Below are 27,113 nucleotides of genomic sequence, written 5' to 3'. Positions count from 1 at the left end.
CCTTGTAATTCTCAGTCTCTGTGTTCTGTGTCTCAGTGCTATGTGTCTAGGTGCGTAAAGGACATCATTGTAATCTTCCCCAGGAGGTTTTCTTTTTCATAACTAAAGCTGCCCTTCTTTTACCTTATAAATACATTCGATATTCATTGCTGCTAGACCAGGTTTCTTTTGTTTAATAATTGCTTGGTTTGACTTTCCCACTCCTTTTATTTTCAACCTCCTAGTTCGCTGTAAGACTGGTTTAAAAACTCAAAGGGGCGCAGACAAAGTGGGCTGACCAACGAGAGCAATTACCGTTGACTGGTGCTGATCAAATTATACCTTTGCCCAGGTAGAAAGCCAGAGCCATCAGGACATGGGTCTGCATTTGGAGGCCAGCTGCCCAGAGAACACTGTCTCTCTCTCTGGGTCCTTGAATATCTCCAACTGGATTCAGGATTTTGTTGGTAGAAGGTAGGTCACTTTATTTCTGTAATTTGTGCTTATGAGCAAAAGAGTTATTTTCCTACCAGAAGTTTTAAAAAATGACACTATTTATGCATAGAGAGAGAGAGCGAGAGAGAGGGTACTATACATTGGGATATCCTTTCCTTGAGTTTTTATTTTTAAACTATTTTCCAACTTGTGAAGTTAATTTTTCTCTTAATATTTTCTTGGTAAAAATCCCAAAGATTTTCAGGAAAAAGCACCTCATTTAGTAAACTACGATCTAATGGGAATGAGAGGGTTTCTAGAACTGGGTAAGGAGTGTGTCAATTGGAAGGGACTTGAAAAATATGTGGGATCAAATGAGAGATTTTGATTGCATATGAGGGTATTAGATTTGGGGTGGTACTGATTGAATTGGAATTGGTGTGGGACATATATAGCCAGACTTTGAGCACAGCCTGTTTCATTCAGAGGCTGAATCCTTCAAGGAAACCATTTTCTGGGTCCTGTGTATCATCATTTGGAATTAAGATTTTAGACTGGCAGAAAGCAAGCACTTTTTTGGCTTTTTTTTTTTCCTTTAAAGCATAAAGATGAAAAGGATGACATTTTATACCAGAAAGCACCTTTTTTTCCCTGGTAAAATTCACATTTATTTATGGATTTAAAGTACAAGCATTGCATGCATATCATTTTTAGATTTCTTCATCGGGGCCATGTATTTCTGTTATTAAAGGGATTAAAACCTTTTTACTCTTTCACTTTATAATTGATTGTTAACTGGTGCATGGGATCTATAGATTTTGTTTGCTAATCAGTGTCTAGAAACTGGGTTGAACCCTATATTTCTTTTTTGTTTTTAACATCTTTCTTGGCGTATAATTCCTTTAGAATGGTGTGTTAGTTTCTGCTTTATGACAAAGTGAATCAATTATACATATGTGCCCCTCTCTATTCCCTCTTGCAACTGCCTCCCTCCCACCCTCCCTATCCTGCCCCTCTAGGTGGTCACAAAGCACTGAGCTGATCTCCCTGTGCTATGTGGCTGCTGCCCACTAGCTATCTGTTTTACATTTGGTAGTGTACATATGTCCATGCCACTCTCTCACTTTGTCCCAGGTTACCCTTTCCCCCCAACCCATATCCTCAAGTCCATTCTCTAGTAGGTCTGTGTCTTTATTCCCATCTTGCCCCTAGGTTCTTCATGACAATTTTTTTTTTTAGATTCCATATATATGTGTTAGCATACAGTATTTTTATTTCTCTTTCTGACATACTTCACTCTATGTGACAGGCTCTAGGTCCATCCACCTCAGTACAAATAACTCAGTTTCGTTCCTTTCTATGGCAGAGTAATATTCCATTGTATATATGTGCCACATCTGCTTTATCCATTCATCCTGTTGATGGACACTTTGGTTGCTTCCATGTCCTGGCTATTGTAAATAGAGATGCAATGAACATTTTGGTACATGACTCTTTGAATTATGGTTTTCTCGGGGTATATGCCCAGTAGTGGGATTGCTGGGTCGTATGGTAGTTCTATTTTTAGTTTTTGAAGGAAAGTCCATACTGTTCTGCATAGTGGCTGTATCAATTTACATTCTCACCAACAATACAAGAGGGTTCCCTTTTCTCTACACCCTCTCCAGCATTTATTGTTTGTAGATTTTTTGATGATGGCTATTCTGACCAGTGTGGGATGATATCTCAGTGTAGCTTTGATTGGCATTTCTCTAATGATAAACGATGTTGAGCATTCTTTCATGTGTCTGCTGGCAATCTGTATATCTTCTTTGGAGAAATGTCTATTTCGTTCTTCTGCCCATTTTTGGAGTGAGTTGTTTGTTTTTATAATGTTGAGCTGCATGAGCTGCTTGTAAATTTTGGACATTAATCCTTTGTCAGTTGCTTCATTTGCAAATATTTTCTCCCATTTTGAGTGAACCCTATATTTCTAATAATTTGTCTATCAATGCAAATTAATGATTAGATTTTAATTAGAATGTTTCAAGTATTTACACATTAAGGATAATGCTTGTTAAGGACGTGTCTATTTGTGTTCTGTACTTTTTTCCTGCTTTTGTTTACATAGGCACTCTTTCTATAATGGTAGATTTTTATCTGCGTCACCTGTTTTATTATAACGTGATATGCTTGTACTTTTCTCTTTTTTCTCTTATGCTTATGTTTTTACACTTTTAATGGTCTACAAATTGCATTTTGGTTTCAGTCATCATTTCTATTGGGTGTTATATTTTCTTTTGTAATTGTTTCAGCTTATATCATTGTTTTCCGTTCCCTAATTTATCTTTTGGGTTAAGCCATCCAATTTCTTGAGTTGAGTGCTTAACTCCTTTCTTTTCAAGCTTGTTTAGTGTCCTTACTGTTCTGTTAGATATTCCTCTTTTTCTGTCTTATGATTTGTCCTAATTCTTTGTTTTTAAATTTCAGCTTGATTGCTGTATAATTGACTTTTACAATTGTAAAATGTTCAGTCAATTTTGTGGTGATTTGATATACATTGTGAAAGGATTCCCCCCATCTAGTTAATTAACACATTTCCTTCATATATTTACTTTCTTTGGTAAGAACATTTAAATCCTACTCTTCTGGAAAATTTCAACTATACATCACATTGTTATCAACTATAATTACCATGGTTAACATTAGCTCCTGAGACTTTATTCACTGTGTACCCTTTTACCCTCCCTTCCCTGCCCTCCTCCCCTGCAACCACTTTTCTACTCTGGTTCTGTAAGTTTTACTCTTTTTTTTTTTTAAGTTTCCACATATAAGTGATACCATGCCGTATTTGTCCTTCTCTGTCTTAGTTTACTGGACATAATACCCTCCAAGACAATCCATATTGTTGCAAATGACAAAATTTCATTCTTTTTATGGCTGAGTAGTATTCCATTGTATCTACGTACCACATCTTCTGTATCCATTCAGCCATCGCTGGACATGTTGGCTGTTCCCATATCTTATCCATTGTGAATGTGGGAGGGCAGGTAGCTCCTTGGTATTCTGTTGTTATTTCCTTTAGCTATATACCCAGAAGTGAGACTGCAGCATCATATGGTGGTTCTAGTTACAGTGTTTGAGGAACCTCCATACTGTTTTCCATAGTATGCACCATAGCTGCACCAGTTCACATGCCTACCAAGAGAGTGTACTTTTTGCCCTTAAATCCAAACTTTGAGATTAAGATTGCTATACAATTTTATTTTACTTGATGTTAAATCAGTTTCTTTTGTCATCCACTTATTTTCAATATTTTGTACTTTCTTCAGGTTTGGCTTGGAAACTTCCATGAAGAGACTTTCTGCTACAGTGAGGTGAGAAGCCACCCATGCACTCAAGCCTGGGAATCTGGAGAGGTCTCAGGCACTTATACCCCCAACAGAGGAAACTCACAGAGCTGCAGGCTGAGGCAGGACTTGGCTCAGAGAGCCGTCTCCTCTGGGAAATAGTGGATTTCCTTCGGCTCCAAAATGCTGACAAGAGTGGAGTCCTTCTGGTGGATTGACAAGCCTGGAGAAGATACCACCTCGTTTGTTGAAAAGTTCAAGTCTGAGTTCCTGCCTCTCAGCTCTATCACAACTTCTTTAAAGATAAAGGAAGTATAGGGAAGAGGTTACTCCCCAGCATTCTCAGGTGTCCAAAGCATACCTAAGATGCTGGCAGTCCGTTGCTTATTCCGTGGCCGCCATGCACTCTAAGCACTTTGAAAGCCAGAACCCAAGTTGTCAGATTACGATCGTCCACCCAACCATGGAAGAATTTGAAGATTTCAGCAAATATATTGTTTACGTGGAGTGGCAAGGTGCACACCGAGCTGGCCTAGCCAAGGTAATTCCACCGAAAGGATGGCAAGCCAGACAGACGTACGATGATACCGATGACATCTTCATAGCCGCTCCCCTCCAGCAGGTGACCGCTGGGCAGGCAGGTGTGTTTACTCAGCACCGCAAAAAGAAGAAAGCCATGACCGTGAGCGAGTATCGCCTCTTAACAAACAGTGAAAGACACCAGACTCCATTCTACTCTGATTTTGAGGATCTGGAGCGAAAATATTGGAAACCACGCCCCTATGATTCACCAGTATATGCTGTGGACGTCAGTGGCTCCTTATTCGATAAAAACCCGAAGCAGTGGAACGTTGGACACCTGGGAACCATTCAGGACCAGCTGGAACAGGAGTGCGGAGTGGTCATCGAAGGCGTCAACACCCCCTACGTGTACTTCGGCATGTGGAAGACCGCCTTCGCCTGGCACACAGAGGACATGGACCTTTACAACATCAGCTACCTGCACGTCGGGGAGCCCAAGACTTGGTACGTGGTGCCCCTGGAGCACGGCCGGCACCTAGAAAGCCTGGCCAGGGGGGTTTTCCCAGGCAGCTCGCGGGGCTGTGAGGCCTTCCTGCGGCACAAGGTGGCTCTCTTCTCTCCCAAGGTCCTCAAGGACAACGGCATCCCCTTCGGTCGGGTCACTCAGGAGGCTGGAGAGTTCATGGTGACATTTCCCTATGGCTACCACTCTGGCTTCAACTGCGCGGAAACCATCAATTTTGCCACCCAGCGCTGGATCGATTATGGCAAAGTGGCCTGGGAATAGGGCTCTGACCTTTGGAAAGATCTTCGTCAGAATAAGGGAGATTTCAGGTGAGCACCCTTAGGATATTAAAAATGGGTGGCTGGGTGGGGATTCTAAAAGGGACCTATAATTACCCACTGTGAAGGGGGTTGGATGTTAGAATAGTAACATTAAGACTAGAGCTTTGAAAAGTACTGAAATTGTGTGTGTGTGTGTGTGTGTGTGTGTGTGTGTGTGTGTGTGTGTTCTGTTTTCCTGAAGCAATATGGAATGGAGACTTTGTTTTCTTGGAGCAGCAAGGAAATGGAAGGTGGGGAGGCTTTATCTTCCTTTCCAGCCAGGCTTGGAGATGGAACGATAAGATGAGTGTGGCCATGAAGAGGTGAGGAAGATGGGCCGTGTCCCTGGCATGCACTGTAGAGAAGAAAGGAGACTTGGGGAGGTCTGCATTGTAACCAGACTGTGAGACCACCTTCCCTGGCCCCTATCCAGAGCTGCAGAAGCTTTCCTTCCACATATGGCAGAGAGGGTGACACCCAGGGGAAGCTGACTCTGTCCATTATGAAGTTTTGTCCTTGGTATGGGAAATGCCAGAAAGGCTATTACTCTGGATAGTAGTAAGAATTCTCTATTCAGTTCTCCTTCCCTATCACCTCCCCTGCAGCCTCTTATTTTTCTTTTAATGGTGAAGTAAATAAATGTGATGCTGTTGATGTGGTTTTGTGTTGTCCCTCCATCCACAAAGTCAGTCCATCCATGGACCCCCTCTGTATGCATATGTGCAAAGTTGAATCTGAAGCGTGATGTGTTTCGTAAAGCAAACTTTTCGGTAGTAACTGCTTTGAGCTTTCCAGCAGTTACTTAGAGGGGAGAACTGGACTTAGAGTCAGCAGAAATGGCATTCAAACCTGCGCTTTGCTACTGTCTAGTCGTGGGACCTTCAGCCAAAAAATCATTGATATTCTCTGAGCCAGAATTACGGTGCGAGAATTTTGTGAAGATACTGGGGATGTAAATGTGACGGGCATGTAAGAGGTGCTCAGTTAATTTGATGTGCGTCCATACATTCTCCTGGCCTCTAGGGCCAGCCCAATGCCTAGGACATCTACTCGTATTCTTTCTCTGATGCTCAGTTCTACTGATGTTTTGCTCACCACACCCCCAGACTTACACATTACTTTTCTTTTAATTAATAGACTTTAATTTTGCAGAGTCCTTCACAACACAACTAAGTGGAAAATACAGAGGATTCCAACATACTCCTTCCCAGGCTCCTCCACCAGCATCCACACCAGAAAGGAACATTTGTTACAATCGAAGAACCTGCACTGACACCTCATTATCACCCAGAGTCCTTAGTTTAATTTATTTATTCTTGGTGTTGTACGGTCTATGGATTTGACCAATGTATAATGACATGTATCTACACTTATAATACCATAGAGAATAGTTTCATTGCCTAAAAATCCTCTGTGCTCTTCCTAATCATCCCCCCTCCCCCCCGACAACCACTGATCATTTTACCGCTTCCATAGTTTTGTCTTTTCCAGATGATTTCGTTCACGTAGTAATATGCCTTTAAGTTTCCTCCACGTTTAGTGGTTTTATAGCTCATTTCCTTGTATTGGTGAATAATATTCCATTGTGTGATGTATGACCCTTTATTTATCCACTCACGTGCTGAAGGACATCTTGGTTGCTTCCAATTTTTTCTGCAATTACAAATACAACTACTATAAACATTTGTGTGCAGGTTTGGTGTGGATGTAAGTTTTCAGCTCATCTGAGTAAATACCAAAGAGTGCGACTGCTGGATTGTATGGTGAGACTATATTAATTTTGGAATTTCCTTTCCAGATATTTGAAAATAACTTCACCATGATATTTATGTCGTTAGATTGTGACCATATATGGGTCTTGAAGTTGCTTTTGCCCCAATGTTTGTGTTACCTTTCATCACTTTAAATAGGAAAGCACAAACAGTTGTTAGGAATTGGCTACCGAGATAAGTGGAATGGACACTGATCTGAGTCGAACAGATCCTGGTGAGGAGCAGCCCTTGCCCATCCCGCCCTGCTCACCAGCTACTCAAACTGAAATGCCTCCCAAGCTCCTTGTCATTGATCTGCAGTGATTACAGGGTAATAGCGAGACCCTTCTCACAGTTCCTCAGCAAGTGGTGGGGGTTAGGGGGATAATTGCCCTAAATTTTCAGGCCCCTCTACCTAAAAAAGAGCTACGTCCAGTCCTGTAGACCTCAGAGAGCATCTTTTCTTTGTCCCATCTCTCAGAGAGCCTCTTCTCAAAAGCTTCACATGGTGTCTATATATTTCAGTGCTCGTTCACTCACTCTCTTATTAACTCATTCATTCATTCAGCACATGTTTGCTAAGCACTTACCATGTACCAGGCACTATTTGTGGAATTGGGGACACAACAGTGAAAAAGGCAAAGTTTCAGTTCTCCTGGAGCTTATATTCTCATTATAAAGAGAGACATAACAAGTCAAGCAGTCACAAGGGCTAGGAGAAAAAATAAAGCAGAGTAAGGGGTTAGAGAGTGACAGGACTGCTATGTCGGAGAGGGTGGCCTCTTGGGAGTGTGGTCTTCGAATGCGCACTGTGGACAAGGGAGTGAGAGCATCATTCTAGGCAGAGGGACAACACATGCAAATAGCTGCGGTGGGGGCACCCTTAAGGGGCTCACAGATTAGCAAAGTGGCTGGAGAGCAGGAGAGAGGTGGCAGGAGCTGAGGCGGGGGGAAGGCGGGGGGAATGTCATAACTCAGTGAATGCAAACTCCTCCCACTGAGTGATTGAGGCTATTGCTGTTTTAGGTGACCTGGGGATGGAGAAATTTGGGGGCCACAGAGTCTTTGAAAGCACGGATAATTCACAGCCATCCCTGGAAATGGCTCTATCGTTCCTACCAGATGCAAATCCTGAGAGCAGAATGTCTGTATGTTCTCGTTTCCTGCTGTACCAGCTGACATGTCACGTTTCTGACTTGTATTGCATTAGGTGGGACTTTAACAGAGCCAGCAGATCACTGACATTCACTAAGTTGACAACAGCCATCTCAGCTATGTATGAGCAGCAGCAAATCACTGCAGTCAGTATTTTGGAATTGTGCTGAGGCCCATATTCACATAATGCGGAGGGCAGTGAAGGCATCTCCTCAGGAGACTTCAGGAGAAATCCTCTGGAGAAACAGCTACCAGGTGAGAGATCAGGTGTGAGAATTGAACGGCCTATAGGTTTAGAATTTGAGGCTATGCATGGGAAATCCTGGCGCCAGAGACGGATAATTTTTAGGAAAGAGCTAGGATTAAGAATTTGCTAAGAAAGAGGTTAGGATCCATTCCCTGGGAATGTCAAGGGTCTATTGCATAAGTTTCTTTTTCCTTAGAAACTCTTTAGTAACCAGGTGACCTAACCTCAGCTCTCTTGTGGTATATCACCTTGACTGTACTTACACACAACCCTCTAGGACCCTGAGTACTTTATTACCCTATGGTTTAGCTCATGGATTGAACCAGATTAAAAGAGTTGATAATTATCTTTCTTGGCTTTCTCTGTTTAGTGAGGACTCAGTGAATATTGTCGATTGAGTGAATGACTTGAAACCACCAATAGAAATGAAAAAAAGAGCTAGTATCATAAGAAACACCTAAAATAAATAAATAATTCCTATTACAGCATAATTGCTTTCATGTTAATTGCCTTTTAAAATAAGATATCCGGTTCTCAGCTGGGGTTTGAAATAACTTACAGAGCCAGAGAATAATCTCTGTTTGTCTTATTCCAATATGAGACCTTCATTCATTGACTCCACAAATATTAAGCACCCTCACCGTGCCAGGCTAGTCGTACATGCTAAGGAAACATAGTATGACGTTTATGATCTGCTTGGAGACAGACAGGCAGTTAGGCAGTTTCACCACACCACAGCTTCTTCCCAGCTACCATAACCGTAGCCAGGCTCTCCCCCAAACTGCTGCTTTTAGAGCCTCTGAAAAAAGGTGTCTTTTACTAGGAACAGTCAGCCTCAAGTTCAGGGCCAAAGCCTCTTGGGGCTCTCAGAGCTGTTTCACTCTGTTCTCGGGCTCATGGCAGCTCTCTTGTTCACTTTTCTCAATTGTACCTGACAAATGGACACAGGTCACCTTTTTGGGAGAATGATGGCTACTCTGGGCATTCCTTTCTTATCAGGTGTGCAGGGGAATGGGACTGGCTTTGAATGCTCCCACTGGCTGCTTCACTCTAGGAAGTGAGTGTGGCTTACTGTCAAATCCCTCCCTTCCTCCACTCATGACATTGACATTCCTTGGCTCCTTTAGGGAGCCTGGTCATTTCAGTGCCATTTCCTGTGTTCCGTTCCGTTTTCCCACGATCTCCCCCCTTGCTATGGACCGAATGTGTCCTCCTTAAATTCATATGTTGACACCTTAATCACCATTTAGGGATTTGCAGGTGGGGCCATTGGGAAGTAATTAGATCATGAGGGTGGAGCCCTCATGAATCAGATTAATGCCCTTCTAAAAAGAGAGACGATTATCCTCTTCAGCATGTGAGGATGCAGCAAGAAGGTGGCTGTCTGTAAACCAGGAAGAGAACCCCCACCAAGACCCTGACCATGCTGGCACCCTAGTCTTGGACTTCCTGCCTCCAGAACTGTGAAAAGAAAATGGTGCTCAATCCCCGCACTGTATGGTGTCTTGTAATAGCAGCCCAAATGGATAAAGAGACCCCCGTAACTGCTTGTCTACAGTTGACACTGGCTACTCTAGGAGAAAGGTAAAAACAAGTAGGCTAGAGACAGGAAACGTGGCTACCATATTATGAGGGTCTACAATGTGTCAAGAACCCTGAACTTCCAATTTGTATACATCGTGCATTTTCTTTCCAGAAGCTCAGTCTGTAGAGTCGGGCAGATGGAGATTGGAAGCCCAGCTCTGCCTTTTGCTAGGGTGACTGGCAAGTGACTCAGCACTCCGAGGCCCCTGCTCCTGGGAGAGCCGGCGGGGCCCAGCACACACCCTGTGTCCAAACACAAGGGCTGCGCTCATAAAACCGTGTGACCTCGGCGGGCTTCTTCTGGACATGATAATAACAGAACTCACAACAATAGGATGGTTGTGAACCTCAACTGACTTAATATAAGTAAGAGACTTAGAGTAGTAACTAGCTTGAGGAAAAACAAGCTATTTCACATCTAGTTGAAGATTTTTTTTTAAAAAGTGTGATTTCAGCACAGTGTTCGACGAGAAGCACACAGCAAAGTCCAGCCATTATTGAAGTTATTATTATTACTTATTTTATATTACTTTAATAATATTATTCATTACTGTTATTAGTTTCAGACTTAGAGGTGACAGACGTGGGGTTGTCCCTGCTAGGATGGTTGTGAACCTCAACTGACTTAATATAAGTAAGAGACTTAGAGTAGTAACTAGCTTGAGGAAAAACAAGCTATTTCACATCTAGTTGAAGATTTTTTTTTAAAAAGTGTGATTTCAGCACAGTGTTCGACGAGAAGCACACAGCAAAGTCCAGCCATTATTGAAGTTATTACTTATTTTATATTACTTTAATAATATTATTCATTACTATTATTTGATAGCCTTTCTGACTGGTGTGATGTGATATCTCACTGTAGTTTTGATTTGCCTTTCTCTAATAATTAGCGATGTTGAACATCTTTTCCTGTGCCTCTTGGAAAAGGCTGTAGCTTCTTATCAATCAAAGCGTGGCCAGGATCCACAGCACGGACATCGCCTTTGACTTCGGTGAAGTTCAGGAGCTCGGACTTTGGCCGCAGACCTACGACTCAGAGTCTGAATGTTAAACTAGATCCCAGGTGAGTCAGGGGCATGTTCAAGGTGGAGAGGCACCGCTCCAGTGCGCTGGACCTCAACCCACTGGAATCAAATTTGAAACACACTGATGTCTAGATCCTCCCCCCATCCTCTCACCACCCCAGAATTCCAGCTCCACTGGCTGCAGTACAAATGTTAAAACTGCTGTGCAGTCATGCTTGACACCCACCCATCTAACTTTTGGTCCATGGGCAGTTAGGCTGCAGGGGTGGATGGCAGTTTAGTTTCTTCAGCAAGTGCCAGTGAGAGGGTTTGTTTGTTTTTTTCTCGAAATGCCCAGTGGAAGGATGGAGGGACACGGGGAAAACACATTCTTCTCTCCCGCCCCCGCCGTTCCCCGTCTTCATTCCAACTATGGACAGGTGACAAGGCTCTGTGCAGGCTTCTTGGCCAATGTTTCTGTTTCTCTGGTTGCTGTTCACAGTGTCCAGGCTCTGCTGGTGACAGTCTATCTGTCAGTCCCGTGTACCTGGGGCTTGGCTTTTCAGCGGTGGGAATTTGTATTTCCTTGAAATGGGGTTCATCTCCTTCCTTCATCCACTCCTGCCCACTGCTCACAGCACCCAGAGCCTGCTGACCTTTCCTGTGAGACCCTTGACCCCTGGTAGAAAATTCCCATTGCCACCCGGCTCAGTCCGGTTATCTAAGTGACTGTTGCTGTGAGGAGGGCGGCTCATGCCCCATCGTAAAGCCAAGGACTCTCCTGGGGGCCAGTCTGCTGTTGTTTTGTGGGAATGAGGGTCATGGGATTGTCATTTTCTGAATTTTCCAGAGAAGCTAACAACTTGGGATTTTATGAAAAAAATCATGTAAATGTTGACAGCTAGTTAAAAAAAAACTTCCAAGTCCTGGTGGCCAAACAAAACATTTCCGGAGCTCAGACTTGCCCCTTGTCCTAAACAGCACATTTGGATTGCAAAGACTGCATAAACCATAGAAGCTAATCCAAATGATTCAGTGAAACTATATGGAAGGAACAAACTACCGTTTGCTCAGTTTTGCTCTAGTTTAAGTGCTTCACATTGTTTAGTTCATTTCATTCTCATGTCCAAAATGTGACGTAGGTATTATAATTCCAATTTTACAAATGAGGGACTTAAGGCTCAGAGAGCTCAAAAAGCTTATAAATAGCAGAGCTTAGATTTAAATCAAAGTCTCCTGATACCCAGACCTCTGCTTTTCTCATTTATCTGCACTTCTGGAGTCCTTTTGCAATTGCCAGATGCTGTTATATTCAAACTAAGACAGACACATATAGACAGAGATAGGACTGAATGTTTGCCTTAATGTTTTTTGCAGTGTTAAAAATAAACAGCAATTATTTTAAATTCATAAGTAGTTATAATGGAATAGATACTTAGGCAAATAGATTTCTGAAATGAATGTTTAAAGTTCCATGTAGAAAATCAAGATGACCTGGTAGAAAGCCGAGATTGTGAGTTCCAGGACAGCTGAGACCATGTTTTATACACTCTGTGTCTCCCGCAATTAGCCCTGAGCCTAGCCCACAGTGGGGAGGAAGGCAGTCAGTGTCTGCTGAAGGAATAAATAAATGTCTCCTGTAACCACATCAATATTTGGAAAAAAAGAGACCACCTACTTAAGTCAAATGGTCCTCCTTCACCCACTAAACAGACTGTTGTCTTCAACATTACTGCCATAGACTGAGTGTTTGTCTCCCTCCAAAGTTCATGCGTTGAAACTTAAGTGATGGTATTTGGAAGTGGAGCTTTGGGGAGGTGATTAGGTCATGAGAGGAGAGCCCTCATGAAAGGGATTAGTGCCTCTAGAAAGAGACCACAGAGAGCTTGCTTGCCCCTTCTGCCATGTGTGTTCTCTAATAAATGATTAGGAAAAGAATGTTGACCTAAAGAGGCATCCAACTTTTACCTGTCCAAGGCATCCACATCTCAGTGGGTCTCAGTTATATCACCTTTCTGAGTTCCTGGCTAAGGTAAAGGGATGGGTACCAGATGCTGTCACCACCTCCAGGCCAAGTACTAAGAGCAGCTTCTCTCTTTCCTGGGAAATGGGTCAGTCATATTATCATTTGCCATGGATATCTCGGACATTGGTTTAAAAATGAGCTATATAGCTTGGCTCTGATGAAGTTAGAAGACCTACATATATTAAATCTATATCATCTATTAAACATTAATTTAGTACTGTTTATGTGCTATGTATTTTTCTAAGCTCCTTGTATCCTGAATTTCATCACATCTAAGATGCCACTGATTATAAGCTACACCATTATTTTTCCTACCACTGAGGCAACTAAACTCTGCTATGCTATCGACTGTAAACTGCACCTCAATTTCAGACATGTGAAAAATGTATGTCCTTTAATCAATGACACATGGTATATTAATGCATGTTGTCTTAATTAAAACAACTCTAGGAGGTAGGTTCTATCATTATCCTCATTTTGTAGATGAGGAAACTGAGGCATAGAGAGGTTCCACAGTATGCCCAGGAGCACACTGCATTTGCACCCAGACAGTCTAACTCCAGGGCCCAGCTCATAACCACTACACTCTTCTCCCTGCAGACAAGGAAAGCAGGGGAAAAAAAAGTTTCAGAAAAGTTATTTTAAATATTTCTCTGCATGAGAAGTCTCAAAGTTATTCCTGTCTGGAGTTGTCCCCTAACATCTGGATCAATATCCAAAAGCTGAGCAATCCGGCAGTGTTCAGGAGTTCTATGGACCATATGTCTTTGTTAGTGTAAGCTCATGGGATGAGAGAGTACATGAGGACACGTGGCTTCTTCTATGAGGACTGAGGTTGTGTAGTGTTACTTCTAGACATCATCCAAGGTTTAGCTTTGCCAGAAAGAAGACACTACTGCCCACAGTTTCAGGAGAACGTGATTCAGCCTCCTGTTGGCTTGGGTGTCAGCCACCACTTTTGACTCTGAGGCCTTCTGCTTCTCACTTGAGGGTTGAGCCTGATGTCCTTTCGTAGGTTTAGTCATGATTAGGAAAATGAATCAGGCATCCTCACCCAAGTAGGAGCTACTCTTCAGCCTCCTTGCCTCTTCTCATAATCCAAATGGGGTTACGTTCCTCACTACCTGTCAATTTCATACAAGGGTTTGACACTCAACAGAGAGGAGTGACAAAGAAGTAGCTTCAGGGAGCTAGAAATTTAATAATTATTCTAGTTTACAAGCCACAATTTCAACATATCTCATCATTAATATGATTTTACACCATTGCTACTGTCTTTCCAGAGCCACTTCTCCCCAGATTAGCTTCAGCGACCCTTCTCTGCCCTCATAGCACATAGCTCTCTTAAAGAGCACTTCTCACACTGTATCAGAACTCCTTGTCTGTCTGTCTGTCTGTCTGTCTTCCCTACCTACTTCAAGTTCTGTGGTACAAAGTTCTGTATCTGTCTTCCACTGGACTAGAGGTGACACCGCATAAACTGCACGTTAGAGAACTCACTGGGGGCGTGAAAATTCCTCAGCGTCGCCCTTCCCTGTCTAAGGCAGAGCATCAGTTAACTTCTGCTTTCTTTTCTGGTTACCCATGGAGCCCTGCGAGGTGCTGGCATGAGAGCAGGGACAAAGTCAAACCTCATTCCTCCCTGAATAGTCGGCATCTAGCCAGTGCTCATGGTAGAGGTTTTAAAAACCTTTTGAAAATGAATGAATGAACTAGAGCCATGAGACTCCAAATGAAATTTCATGGGTTTTCTCCCTTACTTTTATTCATTTATTTACTCAGTGTATTAAATACTTACTGTATAGCAGGCACTATGTTTATGTCTGAGGGGCAAGGTAGCAATTAGATACAGGGGAAATACTGGCATTAATAGGCACAATCAGGGAGTTCCCTGGAGGTCCAGTGATTAGGACTCCATGCTTCCACTGAAGAGGCCTGGGTTCTATCCATGGTCAGGGAACTAAGGTTTCACAAGCTGCAAAAACAAAAAAAAAGGCACAATCAGAAAAGGCCCTTAACATCACATAGGGCAGGAGGAGGGCAAGGGTTGAGTGAGGGCATGCTTGTTAGGAAGATGGATGGCTTGAGGACCTAATGTTTAGCTGGATTGTGTTTAAGAAAAAAAAAAAGGTAAATGAAAGAGATGAAGGGATGGGAATACAAGGTGAGAATTCCATGCCAAGGGTAGTATTTTATGATGCAAAGTCTCAGGGACAAGAGAGTGTACTCTCTGTGGTAGAAACGGCAGGAAGTTGAATAGTACAGCTCAGAGCATTGACGGCCAGGTGGCACAGGCCAGTGGTGAGGCCCAAGAGGAAGGGATCAGATATCAGTGGTTTGGGGGGTCAGGTAGGGAGCAGGGTTTCATCCTAAGGCAAATGGAGAGCGATTGACGGGCTGTTAGAGTAGGATGACGTCATCAGATTTATTTTAGGAAGTCACTCCCGCTGCAGAATGAATTGATGGGGATGAAGGGATTCAAAACTGGGTATGAGAGATGAGGTGGTGAGGACTGCAGGGCTGGAGAAGGGTCCAGTTTGACACATGTCTTCAAACAGCTTGGAAAAGAATCAAGCAAACCACTGAAATCCAAGTAGAATGTCATTTTATTCCACATCAGCCATTACACGTCCCCTTCAGGTCTTTGTTGGCAGCTATGGACAGATGTTGGATTGGCATGGGTGTGAGTGCTGAGGCCTAAGAGGATCTGGTTAGAAACCTCGTCCCCAGGAGAAGAGAGTCAGTGGCAAAGAAAAGGGACCAGAGGTGATCAAATAGAGACAGCGAATTATCGCTCATAAAGATGCTGGGAAAGACAGGCTTCCCCTAGAATGAGCTGTCAGTAAAACTTTAATTAGATCAAGGTACTCCCATGACGTACTGTGTTCTAGTATCTTGGGGTGAGGACATTTGTAACTTGCAAAAGTAAACTCAATATCATCATATACCTTCTCTTATAAAATAGGCAAACAAAACGAAGCTTTCTTGTTTGTACTATAAACTAAAAGGAACTAAAGTAGACAAAATCAGCCTGGCTGTGGGATGTGCAAATGTTCTGTATTATGTGCGCGTTGGTCACTGACAGGGGTCTGAGGAAAAAGTAGTATTTGCCGAAGGGGGTGGGGGAGTAGTGGCAGAGATAGTTATGCTTATCAAAGGGGCGGGGGGCAGGCATCAAGAAAGTTTGAAAAACAGTGAATTAAAATCATGTAAATGCTTTAGTCATAAAAACCGAAAATTTATTTATATATTCTGCATTTTTTGAAACAACATAATTATCAAATTTGACACCTATTACTGCAGACTCTGTGGTAGCCAATGGGACCCAGAGACTAAGGAGGTACCACCCTGTCCCCCAAAGTACATGATCTACTTGAGAACACAGAGGAATGATTAATACCCTTACATGACAAGTAGCATAATAGAGCATGTATAAAGAACATGAGAAAGAGAGGGATTGATTTCTAGTTGTTTAATTGTGTTTAGAGTTGACAACATGAATGGACATTGGGGAACATGTATAATCCTAGGTAGTAATATAAATCTTAAAAAATCCCATGAAAACCCTAATCCTCACAGCCTCGCATGGAGGACATGGCAGAGGTGTACAAGGGTAGGGATGACCTGGCTGAGGGACAAGTACCACATGACCAGGGTCATCAACACCAGATCAAAGGGGACTCTAAGTCAGGTTGTTACTGTGACATCACACTGTATGTGTCTTTTTTTGTTTTTTTAATTAAGAAATAAATTTAGGTTTCATTTCAGGGACCAAACATAGGCAAACATTTCAGGTATTGAAGCCTCCAAGGAATTGGTTCTGAAGCTCCAAAATGTGCTCTTCTGACAATTTCTCTCCTATCATATAGGGTCACCTCATGGATTTGCAGTGACCTAGAGGAAAGGCCAGGCTTAGGAAGCAGACGGGCCTGGCTCAAATCTGGCTCAGGACTCACTGATTATGCCATCTTGGACAAGCATCTGAACGCTCTGGTCCAGTTCCCCACGTGGCACGCTGAGGAAGTAAGATTAAATAATAAGATGTGAGTGAGGGCACCCTAGTAGTCACTCTGCTTCTGTCTCAACCACCACCCCAGTTCAAGCTACCATCTCTCATCTGGATCTCTATAAATGTTTTGCTTTATTCATTCTGGGCCACTCCAGTCTGTCCATTTCTGCCCAGAAAACAAATGTGATTGTGTCTCCGCCATTGAAAGATCAAAAGCCTCACCATGATTTATATAATATTTCTTTCCAAACTCCAGGACATGAGCCATTACTGGGTCATAGAAACGACATTGTGGGTTACCAGCAGCATATTTTTTAAATGGGAACACAATAGAACACAACAGAAATACTAGATTGTAATGTCAATTTTAAGCATAAGGATTGTTACATGAAGCTTGTTTTCTCAATATGGGTCCGGGTTTTAGTATTTTCTGAGAGAAGAAATAAGTGCACCTGTTAAATAAAAATAGGACAATGGTGGGGGGCAGGTAAGGAAACTAAATACACTTGAAAAAGCTAAGGGGACAGAAATGAGCTGTTAAATATTAAAAGTTTGATAGGAGAAATGAAAAAGACAATAGAAGTTGGTTTACAAGATAAGGATGAGAAAAATTTTCAAAAGATAAAGCATAGTGATAAAGAGATAGAAAATTGGAAGAAGAAAAGACACAAAAATTGGAGGTCCAGTCCATGAGGTCTGATATCCAAATACAGGAGATAATGTACAGAGGGAAAAACTAGAGGAAGTTGTCACAGAAGGAACTAAAAAGTTTTCATAAAACTAAACAACCAGAATTTTGAGACGGAACAAACTTAAGAGCACTGGGACAAAGAAAAGCTCCTATAAACTACCAGAAAGGAACACAACAAACTAGGACTAGGAATCATACTTACATCTCCCTTATTCCTTATACCATACTCACAAAATAATAAAAAAGTTAATAGAACAAACCCCAAAACCCCAGTTAGAATTAAAGGTATAACTAAAATCCAAATTAAAAGTACAATTAACATATAAAAAGGAAAAACCCCATAAGATAATATTTATCTGTCTCTGGAGGGGCAGATAACTTTCTAATTTTCTAAACATAAAGGCCATGAAAGGCATTATAAAAGAAATGACCCACTCAACATTTTAATATATTAAAATGAAATATATGCCAAAACCATTTAAAATTAAATATAAATTAAAGAAAGAGCAAACTGTAAAAACTATGAACAGATTAAGCAAAGGGTTTAACATGTAAAATATTCACATAAGCAATTTGTAAAATGTTCATATACTGTGTAAAATATGTGAAATATTTACATTATATATAAAGTATTTTTGTAAGTAAATGAGAAAAAACACTAGAACCATATTAGAGAAAAATGGGCAAAGGATATGAAACAATACAAATGTCTAGATTCACTGAAGACGAAAAAGTCAATCTTAGTTGTAATTTAAGAAGTATAAATTAATACTTGAGCTACACATTTTCACCAAAATTTTTCACAATAATTTTCTTAACAAATTATTAAAGATTGTTTTTCAGAGCAAAGTTAATGGTGAGGATGTAAACTGACATGTTTCTGGAAAGTTTTGGTGACACATTTTAAATATTTTTAATGTTTAAGTCTTGCAATGCAGTAATTCCATTTCTAGATATCTAATCCAAGGAATTTAATTATTTAACTAATGTTTTACCAAATAAACTGATCTCGGTACTGAAGTATAGGATATTTATAAGGGATTAGGAATACTTGTGGAAAAGTAAAAAACAAAATGACTCTCCAGTAATAGGGGAAACGTTGAGTCACTTATCTTCATCAAATAGAATTTATTTAGCCATCAAATATTATGGTTATAACTATTTTCAATAAACAGTGAGTAGACTTTCTAACTTGAGAAGAAATTTATTAAACACAGCATTTAGATATTGGCTGTCAGCAGAAACAATGGCTAACGTCTGAGGCATTCTGTCAACAGTCCTCATTTGAAATAATAGCTTTGAAATATGCAGGGAACATAAAAGACAAGAAGGCTTTCCTGCTGTCTTGAAATTGTTGAGCAATCTCTACAATAAGCAAACAGGACAATGGCCACAGTGAGAGGATTTATTAAACTGACTTCACTTCTTACCTTCCCCAGTTTAAAACACACATACACACACACACACACCCCAGGAAAGCTTGGAGGAATTATTTTTGAAAGACTCCTAATTTCCAGAAATCCATCAAGTCTAATCATTGTGCTAAAAATACTTTTCTTCAATTGTCAGAATTGTCAAGTTTCCTTAGATGAAGAATTTCTGTGTTACTGGGGATACCATGAATAAGGGTAAAATGTAAGAGTAACTGAAACGAAAGGGTACTTATTCTCAACTAGTACCTGCGGCTCCAATTGAAAGAATCATGGAGACGGTTTCACAGTAAAAGCAACCATCTGAGACCCATAGAGAAGACATTTGTCTGGAGCACTGAAGGATCACCGGAATTGTAATCAGCAAATTCTGAGAAGCTTTGATTTGCGCACAGAGTTACACTTACAGAATCAGAGTGTTTCAGTTGGATGCTCAATATCTGAAGACTAATGTGTATCTAGATTATTTATTTTGTATAGATGGAAGCCCGACCTCATTCCTCCTAGGATCCTTAGAATTGTAAAAAGGAAATAATTTAGTTTATAAAACAAATACAGGGGACTTCCCTGGCAGTCCAGTGGTTAGGACTCTCTGCTTCCACTGCAGGGGGATGGGTTTGATCCCTGGTCAGGGAACTAAGATCCCACATGCCTCGTGGAAAAGCCAACAAAAACCAAAACAAACAAAAACCAAAACAAACAATAACAAATATGCAACTCTAGCCTTGTTTTGGTTGTCTATTAATAATTCAATGGGAAATGAGGGGCTGTGTAGTCTTCGTAATCAGCATTTTATGGTGTATTAGGGGAAAGACCCTTAGCACGGTATTTAAATTTTTGACATTAATTTTCTTTCTAAATTGTTTCACTCTTCTCTTTTCATTGAGGAAGTGTTCATATAGAATGAAAAATTTCATTATATACTTATATAGTTTTAAATAAAATCATTGTAGAATAATTTTTAAGATTAAAAATTAGGGTGAGATGGGCAGATTATCACATGATACAGGTGACTGCTACTTGTAGATCCTCAGGGTCTAGCTTGAGGGGTGACAACTATAAGTAGGAGAGGAAGGCAAGCTGGATCCTTGGCTTCTTATATAAGGAAGGAGAGCACAGGAAGCCTCCCTGGGGTATATAGATGTCGCTGGGGACTCACAGTAGGCTGTCCTGGGATCCCCTGACCTCACCGATTATATGACTAGGGAGAGGGAGATGTAATAACCAACGGTAACTGGGATACTGTATTCCCATCCTTAGAAAAAAAGAATTCTAAAGGAGGAAATTAATTTCAAGAGAAAGATGATAAACTTGTACTAAGCAAGTTGATTTTCAGGGACTCAGTGGCCAGTCAAGAATGAAAAGAAAATCAGAAGCGCAGGAGTAAGTCAGTGCTATTTGAGAAAGCTATGGCAGTAAATAATATCTTTAAAGAGAGAGAGTGTGATACTAAAGAATGCCGTGAACATAAAAAGGAAATTTAAGGGGAAAAATAAAAAGAGTTCAAAGAGAGATGAGAAATAAGTTTTGAAATAAGACTGCATTTGTATAGTAGAAAAAGAAGTGGAACCAAGGAGAAAGAAAAGAACCGGAGAAGACTATCAGTGCCCTGGAGGCCAGAGACATTTTAGTAGGAGGGAGGCGCACCATGAATCAATGATGTAGAGAGATAAAGTGTAACCCATGGAGCAGCACTTGGGAGACGATGTGATGATTTACAGAGATGAATTTCAGTGGAGAAGTGGGGTCAGAATCAGAAGACGAGAGAGATGAGGAAATGCTTTTGTAAAAATAGATTATTTTTGTTTATGTTTTGACATGTTGGGTATTGAAATGAAGGAAAGAGAATGGATGTAGCTTAAATCAGGAAACACACTGATGACTGATGATTTAACTCTTTACAGAGGTGATAGTGAGCACTTAATTGACCATAGTTTGGGAATGCATGGGAGGTGTCAATTTAAGGAGTTTGAATGGCAAGATTAGCTCTGGAGAGGGGGAGTATATTTTCTTCTCCTAAGACAGGAGAGTAAGAAGAAAGATGGGGTGTAACCAAGAGGAGAGAGAGATTGCAGTGGGCACCAAATGATATTAATTACTTATTTTTTTAATAAACATTTTTGGAGTGTTCACTATATGAAGTACCAAGATCCCTTGGAAAATATGATGATGCAAAAGGCCTAGAAAATGCTCTCAAAGTAGTTTTATATGGAAGATAAGTCAAGTACCAAAATAACTCTAGGGATTGGGAACACAAGCTATTTACTTAAATATAAAATTTTCTACACCTCAGTTTCTTCCTCCATAAAATGGGAATGATGAGAGTACCACCTGTGTTTTCTGCATCCCATTCTCTTTCTAGCTTACATTTCCTAGCGTTCTAAGAGAAGTATTTGACCTAATGGAGACATTCAGCCCATGAATCAAACACTGTTTCATTCTCCATCATTGCCCTCAGGTTCTCATTTCCTTTTTTACCCAAGGTAAATTTACTAGCCCATCATTTTAATCACTCTCTTATCCCTCCATCCAATCCATCAAGACACTTGGTCCTCTCTCCTTGAGATACACATGGCTGGAAAACCCTAACTCTGATGAAACCTTACTATGTGCTTTCTTCCCATCTTTTGAGTCCCCTTCTGCATGGAGGAAAATTCCACAAAGTCATACAATATGAGTTCAGGAAACACATCCAGACCAAGGCACACATAGGCTCTGCATTTCTTCACCATCTACGTGGAGAGGCATCCCACGTGGAGGAGGGTTTTGTTCTAGTGGAGGCCCCTTGTCCATTGCTCCTCCTTCATATAGGGCCTTGATGACAGAAGCTTTATTAGGAAAGGGACCTTCAGACTGCTTGGGGAATTAAGCTGCCTACATATAATGCCAGCCATTTACAGGAGCTGTCTGGGAAAGCCAGCAGCCCTGTTCGTTTGGAGGCACCTGGGGACCTTGGGCCCTTTTGAATGCTATAGCCGTCCAGTCATAGAAGGAGTCTAGGCTAGCCTACTGTTCAGGCATCCTAGGATGAACATCTAGGGTCATTTATGAACAATGCTCCTCCTTCATAACAGCCTATCCCCAAGACCCTTGAGTGCTCATCAGGTGTTTCTCGAATAGGAAGAGAGATGTTATTTGGCTTCCACCCAATCTTTAGAGGCTGAGTTAACTGCATTTGTCACACTCCCTCAGGGATGAGCTACATTGTCAACCACTTCCCCGCCCCACCATTTATTACCAATACATTCTGTAGAGAACTCGAGATTGTTTCTTCTATCGTTGACATTAAAGTTAGAAAAGGAGAAGAGTGCATTGATCCTGCATTACCTACCTTCTGCATATTCCATGGTGCATGAGGCTCCAGGGCAGAGGTACAAAGAGCTACTACTGCTCACTGAAGGGGCCCCTGCCATCAGTATTCTGGTCTGCAGGAAACATTCGTTTTATGTACTCTTTTTTTTTTTAATCTTTATTGGAGTATAATTGCTTTACAATGGTGTGCTAGTTTCTGTTTTATAACAAAGTGAATCAGTTATACGTATGCATATGTTCCCATATCTCTTCCCTCTTGCATTTGATGCACTCTTACAAAAGCTACCAGCAGGGGTCACAGAGAGCAGGCCCTTCCTTGGTTACTATTTTGTCCCTGATCTCAGACCCAAAAGATAAACGTTTTATGTTTTAGCCAAATAGTGGTGACCTCTTTGGGGAGAGAGGTGGTAGAGGATTGGGCCCCAGCCCCAGCTTCCTCTTGTCTTGAATGGACCCCAGATAACATATAGGGACCTCTGGCACCTCTTGCAGACCATAGGAGATGTGGGGAGTTTCTATTACTTGGAACAATGGCAGGCCAGCTGATCTTTCTTAGCCTTACTGGGGAGACTGCAGGGTGAGGAAGGTTCAATGCCTTTGTTCTCTAAAGGCAGTTGAGCTCTTCCTCACCGATTTCTTTAGCGTGGTTTTCTTCTCCTCTCCCTGGTTCTTGTGCTGACCAGATACTAGTGGTGTTTAATGCCCTGACCACTGTGCTAGCTCCGCCCATTCTGGCAGCTTTCCCACGGAAATCCCTCTCTGCCTAAAAGGACCCTGAAATTTGTATAACCTTTAGATACCATATATTATCTTGTAAGAAATGTTAAAGGAAAAATTTCAGGCAAAATACCTGTGTTTTGTGCACTGATAACTTTAAAAATGAGGCCTTTTACTAGACAGTTGGAAGAGCTGATTCCATTCAATTGTGATGGCATCAGGAGTGATGCAGTTAGGGTGGGGCTGATTTGAGTAGAATCTGGAAGAGATACATGGGTACTGACCATCAGTTCAAGTTTCACTTGAAACTGTTCTCTTGAGAGAGTACCTGTTTCCGTGGAAGGAAAATTGTCTCTACTTTTATCCAAAGCAAGAGGATCAGAGGAGACTTCACTGAAAAGGTGATGTTTGGCCTGAGGCTTGAGAGTTGCCATGGTGCTAAGACCATCAGACAAGAGTATACCGGCCTTTTTTGAGACACAACCAGGAATGAGTTTGGAAGGAGAGAGCAAGGAGCAGGGTAGAAAGGGGTGCGGTCAAGAGGTGATGGTGGGCCAGATCACATAGGGACTTTTAGGACATTCGAAGGATTCTAAGTGGGGTGGAATAGGTGTGCCTGAAGTTTGAGGACAGGGGAAAGTGAAAGAGAATATTTGAATGGTGGAAATGAGGGGAGCTTAAGAGGATTAGGCAACAGTATTACGGAAGCACTTAAAATTGGGTTAATGAGATAGTTTGCTTTGGTTTTTTTTTCTTCGTTTATTTGTACACATATATTTTCTGTCCTAAAATTATAACTATTACATATGCTCCATAGAGTTCAAGTTGAACATGGAGTATAGACAGTGAAATTTGTTTTTGACATTGTTTTCAATTTTCTTTTCACACACACACACTGTATTTTATTTTTACAAGTGATAAATAAACTGACACAAAGCATTGTAAATGGATGAGCACAAGAAATCAACAATGATTGCAGTTACCAAACACGAAACACACTCATACTATGTCATAATAGTGACATTCAATCCAGTAATCTTCTGCTGTAGCAGCTCCTTTACTTTGCAGTGAAAATTGACTTGTATATTTTTTGCCTCTGAGTTCTTGTGGGATTTTTTTTTTATTCAAACAGAAAGTCACAAATATTATAATCATCCTCATCAGTTCCCTCATTCCCATGTAAGTAATTATTTTTTCTTCTTGAAGTTTTGTAAGGCACTTTTATGAATTCATCAGTTTGCCATTAGAGTTCTGAATCGTTCAGTTACACAGTATAGTCAGTTACCAAACATCTGTACTTGTCAGAGTGTTTTCCATGAATTCCTTAAAGATGAAACCCTTTCATAGGAACATTTTTGCAAAAGCATCAGAGTACACGCAGTACTCTCTGTAAATGACAAAAGACTTAAAAATGACCACAGTTAAAGATTTGACGAAAGTTCATAATAATGAAATTGACAAGGAAATTTAGTTATTTCTGAGATATACATTTTAAAGTAATAACGAGTATTATGACTTATAACATTTTACCAGAATTTTTTTTACCTTGAAATTCTTTATCTTACAAAACAAGTTTCTCTTGATGCTTTGCAAGTAAGAATTGTAAAATCATGAATGGATTTTGCATTTCATCAAATGCTTTTTTGGTACCTATAAGATGATGGCATTTTTAATTTAATTTGTTAATATTCTGATTATATCAGTAAATTTTCCAATGTTGAATCATCCTTCCATTCTATTTGGTCATGATGTATTATTCTTTTATTATATTTCTGTATTTCATTGTATAACATTCCATTTTTTGTTTTCTTCTACGCTTATAAACAGAGAAGGCCTGTAGCTGTATTTTTTATTGTCCTTTTTTCGTTTTACTATCAGAGATCAGAATAGCCTCATCTGAGTAGCTTCCCAACTTTTTCCATACCCTGAGACAATTTGCACAATAAGAGTTAACTGTTTCTCGCAAGTTTTCTAGATTCACATATATAATGATGTGTCTCCTGGACTTTCGGGGGTCATACTTTGAACCAGCTTCTTATACTGGGGAATTATTCAAGCTTTCTGGTGTTTCTTGGATCCATTTTGGATATGTTTCTTCTCCAGAAAATTATTCTTTTCTCTTATCTTTTGAAAATCTTGCTGTCAAGTTTCTCCTAAGATTCTCTTTTGAGATTTAAAAAATTCTTTTGTGCACTATTTCATTCCTAGTGGATTATTTTCCACTTCTTTCTTAGGCTCAGTTATGCCCTTGTTTTATTGCTATCATTAATTTCTTCCAAGAATAATTTTGGTCATCAGTGTTTGGTGTTGTATGTGTTTTCTTTCATTAACTTTGTCTTTATTCTTTGTTATTGTTTTACTCCTACCTCTTCTTTCTCTTCTTCCATTTTGTAGCTTCTTCAATTGAATGTTTAGTTCATATATTTTCAATCACCCTTCCTTTTACTTTTGGTATGATGAAAGATATCTGTCTCCTTTAATGCTTTTCACCCTAAACTATATTTTAAAATTTAGTTAAAAATGTAAATAAATTAAAAAAATATTTCACAGAAATTTGTAAATATCATCATAACTTGATGATTTATGACAATGAGCCATTCTGATGGCTGTGTAACCAGCACCTGCCTTCAGGATAGAATATTCACATTATTCTAGAGACTTCCTCACACCCCCACTCACAACCTCTCTCTCTCACAAAGGTAAGCACTACTCTGACTTCTAACATAGAATATGTTGCCTCCTTTTTCTCTTTATAAAAATGGAAGCAAAGAATAGGTATTCTTTTGGGTCTGGGTAATTTTGCTCACTATTCTGTTTATAGAATTATTCTTATATTTTCATGTAGTTCTTGTTTATCTTCATTGCTGTATTGTATTCCGTTGTTTGAATATACTACAGTGTACTTAACCATTCTAATGTTGACTGGCATTTGAGTTGTTTACAGTGTTTGGCTACTGAAATAATGTTGTTCTGAACATTCTTGGACTTGACATTCATTGCACAGACATACACATATCCTAGGCATGAATCATACCACATGGGTAAGTTCACTTTTAGTGGATTCTGTCCAAATAGTTTTTCAAAGTGAATGTAATGATTTCCATTCTCCTTACTAGAGTACAGGAATTTCCACTGTTCACAACAACACCATTTCTTGTACTGTCAATCTTATGAAATTTTAGCCTTTATTTGAATATGCAATTATAGTCCACGGTGGTGTTTTATTTGTAGCTCCCTAGTAACTATTTCCAAACATTAGTTTTCAACCTGTCTCTATTGTATTTTTTCTTAAGTTTTGTTTTCAATACTGACCTGAAGACACGACATTTGGGATACCCACCCAGGCCTCCGTGGTCACTCACTAGACCTCAAGAGGCCACAGGTAAGTGTCATATGGACGCCTTCGTGCGCATCCTGCAACCGGAGCGCTACGAGCTGTGGAAACGCGGGCAGGACCGGATCGTGGTGGACCACAGGCGGCCCACGGAGCCCAGCAGCCAGGGCCTGAACGCCTGGAGGGAGGTTCGCGCGGCCTGCGGAGCCACTCTGGGCCTGAGGCACCACCAGCCACGCCGCGCTCGGCGCCCGCGTGTGCCTGTAGCCCTGGACTGTGGGACCCGCCACCGAGTCCCTTTGCCTGCTGTGTCCCGGCGCCCCTCGCCGGTCCGGGGTTCTTGCTCGGCCACCCAGTTCGATGCTGCGGCCACCTGCTCCTCCGGGGAGCCCGGCCTGACCCAGCCGCCGACCCCAGGTCCATCTGCCCCGGATGGCCACCCAGCTGGAAGATGTGGCCCTCGTCGTCGTCCTTGGGAACAGGGGACTCAGGATCCAACTGCTCCCCCCAGTGCTAAAAGGAGGCTTTCCTTGGACATTGCTCAGGACTCAGAGGCTCATCCCCTGCCTGTGGATGCACCCTCGCCGGACAACGCTGACCCGCTCAGCCCTGGGCTCCAGCATCCTGACAAGGCTTCTGGGTGTGGTTGTGGCCCTGTCCCCTAAGCCCAGGGGATGCCTTTCTACCCCACTGCTCTTGCGTGGGGATCCTTTGAGACTGGTCGCATTGACATTTCAGAGCTTTGGCTATTTGCCGGTCACTA

At 41.2% G+C, this 27,113-nt stretch overlaps 1 protein-coding gene across 1 annotated transcript; it reads left to right on the top strand.

The window, feature by feature from the left end:
* Positions 1 to 32: 32 nt before the first annotated feature.
* Positions 33 to 27,113, top strand: LOC112390344 (lysine-specific demethylase 4D-like). Its single transcript, XM_024731278.1, has 5 exons — positions 33 to 453; positions 3,726 to 5,037; positions 14,508 to 14,530; positions 20,722 to 20,728; positions 26,392 to 27,113. The coding sequence occupies exons 2-5, from the start codon at positions 4,144 to 4,146 to the stop codon at positions 27,013 to 27,015; spliced, it is 1,548 nt and encodes a 515-aa protein (XP_024587046.1). The 5' UTR covers positions 33 to 453; positions 3,726 to 4,143; the 3' UTR covers positions 27,016 to 27,113.

Source organism: Neophocaena asiaeorientalis, unplaced genomic scaffold, assembly GCF_003031525.2.
Source record: "Neophocaena asiaeorientalis asiaeorientalis breed wild unplaced genomic scaffold, Neophocaena_asiaeorientalis_V1.1 scaffold143, whole genome shotgun sequence".
NCBI classification, from domain to species: Eukaryota; Metazoa; Chordata; class Mammalia; order Artiodactyla; family Phocoenidae; genus Neophocaena; species Neophocaena asiaeorientalis.
The sequence above is the reverse complement of the archived record's forward strand: the minus strand, read 5'-3'. Positions and strand labels throughout refer to the sequence as shown.